At 42.3% G+C, this 12,226-nt stretch overlaps 1 protein-coding gene across 2 annotated transcripts; it reads right to left on the bottom strand.

Moving 5' to 3' along the window:
* Window positions 1-3,280: 3,280 nt before the first annotated feature.
* LOC124028418 (NCK-interacting protein with SH3 domain-like) lies at window positions 3,281-12,047 on the bottom strand. 2 transcript variants are annotated; one of them, XM_046340474.1, is made up of 13 exons: window positions 11,630-12,047; window positions 10,358-10,470; window positions 9,739-9,916; window positions 9,505-9,580; window positions 8,789-9,339; window positions 8,364-8,534; window positions 7,998-8,084; window positions 7,649-7,787; window positions 6,858-6,938; window positions 6,343-6,471; window positions 5,890-5,979; window positions 5,558-5,730; window positions 3,281-5,386 (listed from the first exon to the last, which is right to left on the bottom strand). In XM_046340474.1, exons 1-13 carry the CDS (start codon window positions 11,798-11,800, stop codon window positions 5,168-5,170), a joined length of 2,178 nt encoding a protein of 725 aa, XP_046196430.1. In that variant the 5' UTR covers window positions 11,801-12,047; the 3' UTR covers window positions 3,281-5,167. The 2 variants fall into 2 exon arrangements, with proteins under 2 accessions (XP_046196430.1, XP_046196437.1); XM_046340481.1 differs by having other exon boundaries at window positions 8,789-9,336.
* Between the last annotated feature and the right edge of the window lie 179 nt (window positions 12,048-12,226).

Raw genomic sequence — 12,226 nt, 5'->3', positions numbered from 1 at the left:
CCATTCCAGTGTTTTACTTGCTATATTGTATTTACTTCGCCACCATGGCCTTTTTTTGCCTTTACCTCCCTTATCTCACCTTATTTGCTCACATTGTATATAGACTTATTTTTCTACTGTATTATTGACTGTATGTTTGTTTTACTCCATGTCGAACTGCTTTGCTTTATCTTGGCCAGGTCGCAATTGTAAATGAGAACTTGTTCTCAACTTGCCTACCTGGTTAAATAATTTTATTATTTTACCTTTATTTAACTAGGCAAGTCAGTTAAGAACAAATTCTTATTTTCAATGACAGCCTAGTGGGTTAACTGCCTGTTCAGGGGCAGAACGACAGATTTGTACCTTGTCAGCTCGGAGATTTGAACTTGCAACCTTTCGGTTACAAGTCCAACACTCTAACACTATAACCTCTAGGCTACCCTGCCTGAAATAAAATAAAAAACTCATGTCTGTTAAATTGTCTGTCTATAATGGAGTGCCCCAGGGCACTGTACTCGGTCCCCTCTTATTCACTATTTATATAAATAATTTAGATAAAAATGTGCAAAATGCGCAACTAACTTCAACTTTTATGCTGATGATACTGTTATTTATTGTTGTGCCTCGTCTCTCACAAAAGCTTTCCAAAACTTGCAAACTGCTTTTTATACTGTTCAACATACCTTGTGTCAATTGAAGCTTATCCTCAATAGTGACAAAACTAAATGTAATGGTGTTTTCTAAAGCAAGAAATAGATATCTAAACCTTTCACCTATTACTACCTGTCAGGGCAATGAGATTGAGACTGTAACCTCATGAATATCTTGGAATTTTAATTGATGGCGGCCTCTCTTTTAAAGTGCATATTCAAACAACTTACAAAAAAATGTGAGCTGAAGTTGGGATTTTATTTGAGGAATAAGGCCTGTTTTTCTTTTGAAGCCAAAAGGAGGCTAGTATCAGCTACATTTATGCCTTTACTAGACTATGGGGATATTTTATATATGAATGCTTCTACTCAGTGTTTGAGATCAATTGACACCCTTTACCATGGTGCATTGAGATTTATTTTAAACTGCAAAGCCCTTTCTCACCACTGCACTTTATATACAAGGGTTGGCCGGCCTTCTCTAGTCACTCGTAGGCTCAGGCACTGGTATACCTTTATTTACAAAGCCATTTTGGCTTTACCTCCATTTTATTTGGGCATTTTTATTGTTCATAAATGTGGTGGGTACTCTCTTCATTCACAGGACTTTATCCTGCCAACTGTTCCAAATGTCCGAACTGAATTTTGTAAAAGGGCTTTTATGTACTTTGCGCCATCGGCTTGGAACACCTTACAAAATACTTTTAAACTGGAAGAACTTATCCCGATTGGTGTTTTTAAATCACTGATGAAGGATTTTGAGATTGATTCCCTGACCTGTTAATGTTTTTTTTAATGATTTTGTTATACTCTTGTGAATTCTATGGTTTTTACTAGATTACTTGTCGTTTTTCATGTTGTCTGTCTGTAATTGTGTACTGACTTGGTGCTGCCTATCTTGGCAGGGACGCTCTTGAAAAAGAGATTTCAAATCTTAATGAGCCCTTCCTGGTTAAATAAAAATAAAGAAATAAAAATGTACACCATTAACAATGTCTACACTGTATTTCTGATCAATTTGATGTTATTTTATTGGACAGCATGCCAATTGCATGCTCCCTGTCCCCAGCACAAGGTGCAGCTGTGTAATGATCATGCTGCATAATCAGATTGTTGACATTCCTCACCTGTCAGGTGTATGGATTATCTTGGCAAAGGAGAAATGCCACCAATAGGGATTTAAACAAATTTGTGCACAAAATTTGAGAGACATTTCTGGGATCTTTTATTCCAGGTCATGAAACATGGGACCAATGTTGCATTTATATTTTTTGTTCAGTATAATATGATATAACAGACGGTTCCTTAAATCAAAAGTAACGCCCGCCCACCAAGTTGTGGGATATAACGCAAGCTCTAGCAACCATAAGGTTGCGAGTTCAAAACTTCTCATGGACAACTTTAGCATTTTAGCTCATTAGCAACTTTTCCAGTACTAACAACTATTGTATCTACTTTGTAACAACTTATCATGTTAACTAACCCTTTGACCTAACTCCTAAACGTAACCCTAATCCATAGCCTAGCTAACGCCAGTCAGCTAATATCATGCATTTTGCAAATTCGTAACATATAGTACATTTTGTACATTTGTAACTGGTAATTCTTAACATACCATACGAAATGGGTGATGCTCACCCACAAATGAATACATAACATACGAAATGCTCTGACACCAGGTTGGCCAGCAGGTCAAATTTACGACTAAAATGAAGGAGTCACTCGGAAAAAAACGAATCATGACTCGTTCGCAAACTGCACAATACTACAGCTCAGTGAAGCGCTCATTGTGTAAACTGACAGTCTCTGTCATGAGTTCTATGAAATTTAAAGAACAAGGACACTAACATCCAGTAACCAATTATAGATCTCTACAGATACATTTGTATGGATTACTTTGCTAGGAATACGACCTGCAGCAGAGACCACTGAAAGTTAGGTTCGCGAGGCAAGATATTAGCAGCTAACGTTAGCTACTTTGTTATTAACTTATCTAGCGAAGACCAAGCAGACACCACCAAAGCCCCCAGCGAAGAAGTTATTCCCTGGATTTATCGCCTGCTATTTAGACATGGTTTCTGTTCAAGAAAAGACAGTATCTAACAAGCAAATAAACAAAAAAATGTCGCGTCTTTACGACCAGCAGCTATTTGGGGGAAATAACGAGCTAGCTAACCGGTCCGTGTCACCACTATCGGTTCAAATGAGAGGTCGATATATTTTCTTGACATCCACCGTCGTGTTTTGTCCAGTACGGACATAATCAAATTTATTCATAAAGCCCTTCTTACATCAGCTGATATCTCAAAGTGCTGTACAGAAACCCAGCCTAAAACCCCAAACAGCAAGCAATGCAGGTGTAGAAGCATTTCACCCATACATGTGCCCGGACCGAGTAAAGGGTTACACGTTTGCTTTGGTCCCTCTTAAATTTAGAGTTATACCATAAACTCTCCATTATTTGTAAACATACACTACAGGAAGAATTTTAATGCAATTCTTCGACATACTTCTACAAATACTATTTCAAATGAAAATACTGGGTATTGCGAAGGATGCCCCTCCATAAAACAAATATTATTTCAATTCAAAACAAGTACAGCACACATATACACACACACACAAACAAAACTGGACCACCATTAATTGAGATGTTTGTTTATTAGTAGATTATAAACATTAAGAAAATACACTTTCTTACCATCGCCTCTCTCTGAACAACCATTTCAAATATATTTAATTGGGAAAATAGATAAATTGATTTTATTACTATAACACAGTGGGGGCTTTAAGGGACAAAATAAGTCCATAGGACAATGATTAAACAACAGGAAACCATACACCTTCTCACACACTTACAACAATATACATAGACATACATAGACACATGCATAGCTTTATGCATAAACACAGGATAATAAAAACACATATCACAGAGTACACTCTGGTATATCCCATGTTTAAATATGTAAACACTAAGTGTGCTAAAGGGTACAGTATATGTGTATCACGATGGTCACTAGAACATTTTGCCACAGAAACGCTTCCACTATTAGCTCTAACAGAGCTGAGTAAAAATAACCTATGATACAAGGGAGAACAAGCTTTGATAGAGTGGGAGACAGTGACTTAGAGAAGTCATTAAGAGAGTGAGACTTGCAATGTGAAAAAAAAACTGGATGTGTGTGTCCTGCAAAATGGGTGGAAACTAAGATGTCCTTTGTGTCTTGTACAGTGATTCTCAGGGGTACTATAGTAAGGGGTTGAATTATATAGTAGGGGGCAGAGTGGAGTGCCATCTTAAGGATGGGACTGATAACAGAGAGATTTCGTGCCAAAATGTTCAAGGAAAAGTAATCAATCGCATTTGGTGACAAGTCACTTAGTTAACCCCAGACAGCAGTTAAAGTAACACTGAACAATCGAAACATATCAATCCCTTATTATTTCGTACTAATAAATAACTACCAGTGGAAACACCATTCCCTTTCACAGAGCCATAACCATATAGGAAGTTAGGCAAGGCTTAGTATGTTGAAGCAACGTGTTACAGCTTGTTGTTACTTGGTACAGCCTTGTTATTACAGTGCTGTTACGTTCCATCTACAGCACAAGCAGCAGAGCAGAGTAGGAGCAGCCTTGTTAGGAAGAATTTAGGGCATGTCATAGGTTAGCCATGCCTAGAGAGGAGGTTACTATAGATAAAGTGTAGGGCAGAAAGCAAGGTAACAAGTAGTGCTCAGTCAGACAATCACAGCCATAGATATTAAGTGAGGTTCACCACATAGCAGCATTGCCATTGCAATAAATTGTGAGTTTTAAAAGTAACCTCAAAGCCTAGAATGTCTTGTTGAGAGAGGGCTTGTTTTCCAGACACAGATTAAGCATAGTCAATGGAGATTCTCAACTGAGCATGCTTTTTAGTTTAGAGAACTAGGCTTAATCCGTGTTCAGGAAACCGGCCCAGAATGTTTTGTTATCAGTGTATTAGCTCATTTGTCTTTTCATTTCATTGAACATACTGTGAGGCCATGCCATGTGATGAGGAATAAGAATGAGTGATAAAGAAGTGGTCTACAGCAGTGGTTCTCAATCTTGGTCCTGGGAACCAAAAGAGTGCATATTTTAGTTGCCTTAGTACTACACACCTGATTCAAATAATCAAACCTTGATGATGAGCTGATCATTTGAATCAGCTGTGTAGTACTAAGGCAAAATCTAAAAAGTTCACCCCTTTGGGTCCCCGGACCAAGATTGAGAACCACTGTTCTACAGAATACAGTACACTAGTACCAGGGTTACAAGGCCCTACATAAAACACTGTAGTCTGGCCCCTCAGTACAAGGGATTACATCATAAGGGCTTTAGCCCTTATGATGGATGGTTCAAGTCAATTGTAACAGTATGTTATCTCAGAAACTAAGTAGCGGTCTACAGTCCTTTCTTAATCCTAGGAAGTCCCTAAGTACCATCCCTCAGTATCAAGGAGCAGACTACTGGATGAGTGCACATCACCACTGTCATATTCAGTCCTCCTAGCTCTCGCTGATCTGAGGGAATTCCTTGTACATCTCCTGCACTATTAGCTTATCCATCTGTTTAGCTGTGGCCCCGCCCTCGTCCGCTCCTGAGTTATCCTCCTCTCTCAGAATCCTTTGCAGTGCGCCCTGCAGGTCGGAGAGGCGGTGCAGGTGCTCCAGGTAGTCTGTGGAGCGTATGATGGAGTGCATGAGGGAGAGGTACTCCATCCTCAACTGGGGGGAATAAGAGAGAGAGCGAGAATGTGAACCCATTAGCACGCACAATCATTATACAGTTCACATTCACTTTCCTTTTGAGGATGCATTTATCAGGCTGAACATAAGACTCAGCCATGCTTAAGTCCCAGGCTGGCCGGCCAATGTGCACGTGCATATCAGTCTCACCTTGTCCCCAGGTGAGAGGTCAGAGATGCATCGAACAGCGATGTCTATCATCACCATCATGTCCGTGCGGTAGAAGATGTCTGAAGAGTCTCGGCTGGCAAAGACATCCTGCAGGAACTTAAGTACTGAGTGTGGGGCAGGGGGGGCATGTTTAAAGACACACACAGGGTCATCTGGAGAGAGGAGAGAAATAACAAGTAAGAGGGTGTAGACAGAGAGAAAAGTGAAAAAAGAAGCATAGAAAGAAGAAACCGAAAAACGGCAAAGAACTTGGAATGGATTCCCACTGTACCGTATTGAATATCGTCGATGTAAACAAAGGTGTGTCTCACCTCCTCTGTTTAGTAGAAGCACTATTTTCTCAGAGAAGATCTTCACGTTCTTCTTGACTACAGTCTGCATTATCACGTTGCTGCTGGGCACTGAGACCAAGAAAGAACATACACACATTGAAACAACAACATTAGCACAAATACCACACCTCACTGGTAAAACGCACAAAAAGCAAGTAATTTAAAACACTCAAAGGGGACCCAAGTGTTCTTGGGTCCCCTTTGCCATAATACATAAAGGCAGTCAATAGGGAACATTCCCCTTCACCACTTTTTAACCTCATATTGATTAATTATAGGACACAGAAACCCACTGTTTTCACATTGAACTGGTATGGAGCTACTGACTATGAATATGAAGTTAAAGAGTGGTGAAGTACCCCTTTAAAAGTGGTGAAGACAACTGTTAAAATGAAAAGGTGTATGTTCTGTCTAAAGCCCGTGTCCTCTCACCTATGAGGTGCAGGTTAAAGGCCAGGATGAGATTGACACAGAGGTCAGAGAGCTGCTCTGTGGGGTCAGAGGGAAGACCGTCCTCAACCACATCTAGCAGGAACTGAACAAAACTAGCGTTTAAGTGCTCTGTGGAGGGAGAGATAGACAGTGAGAGAGAGACAGTGAGAGAGAGAGAGAGAGAGACAGTGAGACAGTGAGAGAGACAGTGAGACAGTGAGAGAGAGACAGTGAGAGAGAGACAGTGAGAGAGAGACAGTGAGAGAGAGACAGTGAGAGAGAGACAGTGAGAGAGAGACAGTGAGAGATAGACAGTGAGAGATAGACAGTGAGAGATAGACAGTGAGAGATAGACAGTGAGAGATAGACAGTGAGAGATAGACAGTGAGAGATAGACAGTGAGAGAGAGACACAGATACATTTTCAGCTTTGAGTTTGAACATATTGATCGATAATGTGATGGCAGTTTAAGTATTCTAAAGCAACATAGTGGTCCTATTTAATATAGTTCATACCATAGTGGTGATAGGGCACCTGCTCCCCCATAGAGAAGATCATAGTCAAGACCAAGGCTGTGTAGCACATCTTCTGATGTTCTGGGGAGAGATAAAACACAGACACCCAAACATTCATGAAAGAGATATAGAGGGGCACAGAGATGCTAAATAAAAGAGACTGAAACAGAAAGACATGAGGAAGGAGACAGAGGTCACAGAGAGAGAGAAAATGAGAGAGATGCTCAAGGGAACATATTTTGTGTGCAGTGTGCACATAGCCTGAGGTGGAAACTGAGCTGCACTTCCTAACCTCCTGCCAAATGTATGACCATATTAGAGACACATATTTCCCTCAGATTACACAAACCTCCAAAGAATTCAAAAACCAAATTCAATTTTGATAAACTTCCGTATGTATTGGGTGAAATACTACAGTGTGCCATCACAGCAGAAAGATTTGTGAGCTGTTTCCACAAGAAAAGGGCAACCAGTGAAGAACAAACACCATCGTAAATACAACCTATATTTATGTTTATTTATTTTCCCTTTTATACTTTAACTATTTGCACATCATTACAACACTGTATATAGACATAATATGACATTTTAAATGTCTTTATTCTTTTGGAAGTTGTGCGTGTAATGTTGATTGTTCATTTTTTATCGTTTATTTAACTTTTGTTTATTCTCTATTTAACTTGCTTTGGCAATGTAAACATGTTTCCCATGCCAATGAAGGCCCTTAAATTGAAATTGAATTGAGAGAGAAAGAGAGAGAGAAAAGGAAGTGATAGAGGAGGCCTTCTCACCCTGTGTGTCTGTCTGCAGGTCTCTGGCCAGCTCCATGGGCAGGATGGAGTTGAGGAGGGTGGAGATGAGGGCAGAGTCCAGGCTACACATCGCCCCAAACACCTTGAGCAACAGCAGGCGTAGAGACACTCGGTGTTCCTGCACAGTGACACATGAAGTAACACTGTTACTATGCAACTATGCATTTACAACATGCTGGTGAAACATAAGTTGATTCATACCACAAACAACACGTTTAAAAAATAATGCAATGATAAAATATTGTTTACATTGTGGATCTCTTGGGTGGGAAACAGGCTGACAGGGTAACATAGGGTCTGGTAGTGAGTGACATGTAGAATATCTTACCATCTGGTAATAGGTCACTAGTGACAGCACTGGCTCTGAGTGGTTGGCCCTGCACATCTTCTTACACACCTCTGGATCTGCATCCGTCTGGGGACACAAACACCATCTTCCTTAGATTCAACAGTTACCAAAGGTCTCAGTGGTAATACTATCACATCTATCGAGGAATCACTTTGTCCAGGGTCATATTCATTAGTGCACACCATAGCAAAACATTTTGCAACGGAAAACAAAGACAAGCGTTTCTTATTGGACACATTCAGGCAGTCCCTCCCAATTTCAGTCCGTTGTCATCCGTTTGGCATCTACTGATTTCAACCCAGGTGTCAGTCCTGAGTCAACTTTCCCTGAGTGCACATATCTCACCAGTATCTTCAGCAGCTCCTCCAGGTAACATGCAATGAGAGAGTGGTCTTCGTGAAGGGCCCAGCTGCGCTGTTGAGAGTCGTCAAAGTGACGGGCAAGGTCGCCTAAGATGACCTCCAGGCGCTGTTCATCGTGACACACTTGTCCCTGTGGCAACGCCGAACTCTGATCCTACAGGGAGAAGTCTGGGTTGATATGTGCACGTGGAATCGGTTCAACCTGACGAAGATCCACATCGGATCAAAACATTGTCACTGTTATAATTGGTATAAAGAGCATTTGAATTTGCAGACTTTCCTGTTATGTACAAGTATAATGTGCACGTATAACAGCTTAACTTTCTAAAGGTTGAGGTTATACCATGAAATACTGTGTATTGGAGCAAGTAAGTTGACATTCTGCAACTAGACGATTATGTAACTGACCTTGCTCTCTACCAATGAGAGGAGGACTTTCTCTAAGGCAGAGGAGGCTTGAGGTAAGGTAGTTTGCAAGTGACCCACGACCACACCCACCGCTACCCGAGACAGATCGTAACTCAGGCCCGTGTTCCTCCTCACCAGCTCGATAAGCTCCGCCCCGGTTGTCCCGGGCACAGGCTCTGAGTGAGTGGGGCTGCCGGGGGGGCTTTCAGCGACAGAGGGCGGGGCAAGAGGCCAGTCGGTTTCTGATTGGTCCTCAGTGCTGGGCTGTGGTGGGTGAGTGGGCTGAGGTTGAGGTTGGGGTGCGGGGCCCTTCTTTGAGGGATCTGGCTGGGGAGAGGGGTCAGAGGGAGGTAGGTCGTCTGGAGGAGGGGGTGGGGGCTTCACACGGCTTGGCACTGGGGGCGGGGTGCTGGCAACGCTTGGAAGGCTGACATCAGAGGACACCACAGAGTGGGAGGAACCAGAGTCCAGGGAGGCAGAGCTGACAGAGGGGGACAGGCCAGTCCCTGCTGCAGGGGCGGGGCCAGTAAGAGGAGGAATGGATGACTCTGCTGAGACAGAGAGAATGAGGAAGAATAAGGAGGAGCGAGAGAGAATAGAGTAGAAGTTACAGTAGATGACATGAGTAGTGTGTGTGTGTGCCTGTGAGTGGAAAGAAGATGTGTGTGGAGAGAAGATGAGTAGCTGTGTCTCCATGGTGACGATGAGACAGTCACCTGGGTGTCGGCTGGCTCTTAGTTTCTCAGGAGGAGGCGGAGTTATGGGTGCTGCACGACGGGGCTGAGGAGGCACCTGCAAGACATAACAGTAAATCAGAGTAAGTATCAGGATATCAGTTATATGTCTCAGCCTCCTCAAAATAAATGGACTATCATGAAATGGACTATCATGAAATGGACTATCATGCATTCTTCTTTTGGTGTGAATGAATGCAAGTATCTATCCAAGACCTGGTAAAGCCCCTGCACATTGTCGGTACTCTCTGACATTGTGCGGTTGATCCCATTGGGTGGTTGAGGGGTGTGGCTGAGGGACAGTTCACTGGTAGAGGAGGACAGGCCCTGCATAGGACTGGATGTAGTTGGACTTCGCCTTGACAGGGTCTCCTTCCTGTGATGGATCAACTTCCTGTTCCAGATGCAAAGAGAGAGTCAATGGCTATGTCTGAAATGTAATGTATTCCTACTAAAGTAGTGTACTAGCCTATGTAATGAATAGGGGGTCATTTCAGATGCAGCCTATGAAGATAACTGATCAGAGAGAAACAATGCAGGTTTATTTGTATTTATTGTCACATACACCGGTTAGGTGCTGTGAAATATGTTGTTTTACAGGGTCAGCCATAGTATTTACGGCACCCCTGGAGCAAATTAGGGTTACGTGACTTGCTCAAGGGCACATCGGCACATTTTTCACCTTGTCGGCTCTGGTATTCAAACCAGCAACCTTTCGCTCTAACCTATAGGCTACTTGCCACCCTATGATGATGAGGAATCAGCACCAATCAGGGAACTGTAGCGTGAGGATTCTACACATCAGTGTGTGTCTGTGTGTTAATGTTGCACTCACTGTAGCATGTCTCGCTGCTCCAGGTTGTATTTGCCCCCGTTCTTCATGGCCAAGTTATGGATCCCTTCGATGGCCCTGTCGATAGACTGTAAAACCTCATCCTGCTCTGGAGCCTGGGGCACAGAGAAAAGGAGAGCAGAGAGAGAGAAAGAGGAGAGAGAAGGGCAGAGAGAGAGAGAGAGTTAAATATTCAACATCAGCATTAATTATTACGAAACAAGTCAACAAAAAAAAAACATTTGTCTAGAGGGCAAAATGGGACTCCAGTCAGAAAAAAACTAGGACAGCACAGTTATCTAACCCAAAATCAAACCCTCTGAACAGTAACACGCCAACCAACGCAGTCCAGATACAGACAAAAACCAAACTGACCTCACCTACAAGGCCCAGGCAGGGAAAGTCAGACAGAAAATCCTGCTGTACAGTCAGAGATAGCCTGGAATCCACAATGACTGAATATCCAGAGCGTGGTTTCACTTCACCAAGTCAGCAAAACACACTCATGCAGTTCACACTGTGAACTCATTGACTAAAATAAGAGTGCATTGGAGCATCCAGCTGTGTAGCTGTATGAAATATGGGATGCTGGCATTCATCTGAAAGGCCTGAGATGTCACAAACTATGCATAGCTCTTCTAACTGAACTCTCCCCATAGAAAACGTGAAACATTAGATTGCAGTTTTTATTGGTGTTATGTGATGAAAAGCAATGTACCCTATGTGCGTATTGTATTTTCTCTAATCTCATCATCGGTCACGAGATTTTAGACGTGACACAAATAACAGATGCGTCGCCACATTTTTTCATGCATTTTGGCTTATGTCCCAACTACCCCTGCGGTACAGACCCAGCTGGCATTGCGAATTTGGCATGACTCTCTGAGCCGCTCTCATTACACCATTTGGGTTTATTCTGAAAAAATATTTTAGTTTGCATGTAAACGTCCACATATAAGTGTCGTGATGAATATGGAAAATACTTTTAATATGCAGCTAAAAGCCTATAGAAACAAATGAGCAAAAGACAGGCAATGCAGCAGAGCATGTCTCCAGTTCACGTAGGACTGTCACGTGAAAGAAAGTCACAAAAGTAGCTGAAGTCAGGTCTATTGGAATGCAACGCAGCAATTGAACCTCTCCCGATCGTTCAATTCTTTAGACTGACTGGTCCACTCTCTTTTATCATGCTAACAAGCTAGCATGGAATACTTGTCAAAATCCACGTTCCACTTTCACTAATCAAGAAAGTTAAGAAACCATGGTTAAACATACCTGAATCCTTTCGATGTAAGACGCGGGAACGTAGCCTGTCTCGCCCGAACTGCAGCGTGAGCCGAGCCACCAGTGTTTGTTGCTGCGTTCCAGGATCAGAAAGCTCTCGCCGGACCCGAAGTGGAGCGAGTTGGGCTCCGCAGATCGGAAGGCATACAGAGACCGATACATAGCTATTTCTTCTGCTTTAAATCCCTTGTAATTCTTCAAAAACACATATATACCTGTTTCAGCAGACACACAATTAGCTAATTATTACATGTACTCAGTCGAAGATAATTTGTAATGTATATTTACGACATGGGCGAATGATTCTCCTGCTTTCAATTTACAATGTACTACAACTTGCGACTATCGCTTATCCCACAGTAGAGGGCGCGCGCGCACGCACGCAGAACAACACACTGTCGGGCACGCCCCTTTGGTATTCAGGCAAAATAATCAATGACAGAGCTGACGGAGGAGACTTGTTGTTGTCCAATCTTTATACTTGCATTTTTGTTTGCAATATAAATCCAATATATATAGACAACTGTTAATGCAAGCTTGCTTCACATGTGTATCAGATATGGGGCCATAATTATGTCCATATTGGAA

The sequence above is a fragment of the Oncorhynchus gorbuscha genome, linkage group LG03, assembly GCF_021184085.1.
Source record: "Oncorhynchus gorbuscha isolate QuinsamMale2020 ecotype Even-year linkage group LG03, OgorEven_v1.0, whole genome shotgun sequence".
In the NCBI taxonomy this organism is placed as follows: domain Eukaryota; kingdom Metazoa; phylum Chordata; class Actinopteri; order Salmoniformes; family Salmonidae; genus Oncorhynchus; species Oncorhynchus gorbuscha.
This window is presented reverse-complemented; position numbering and strand designations above follow the sequence as displayed.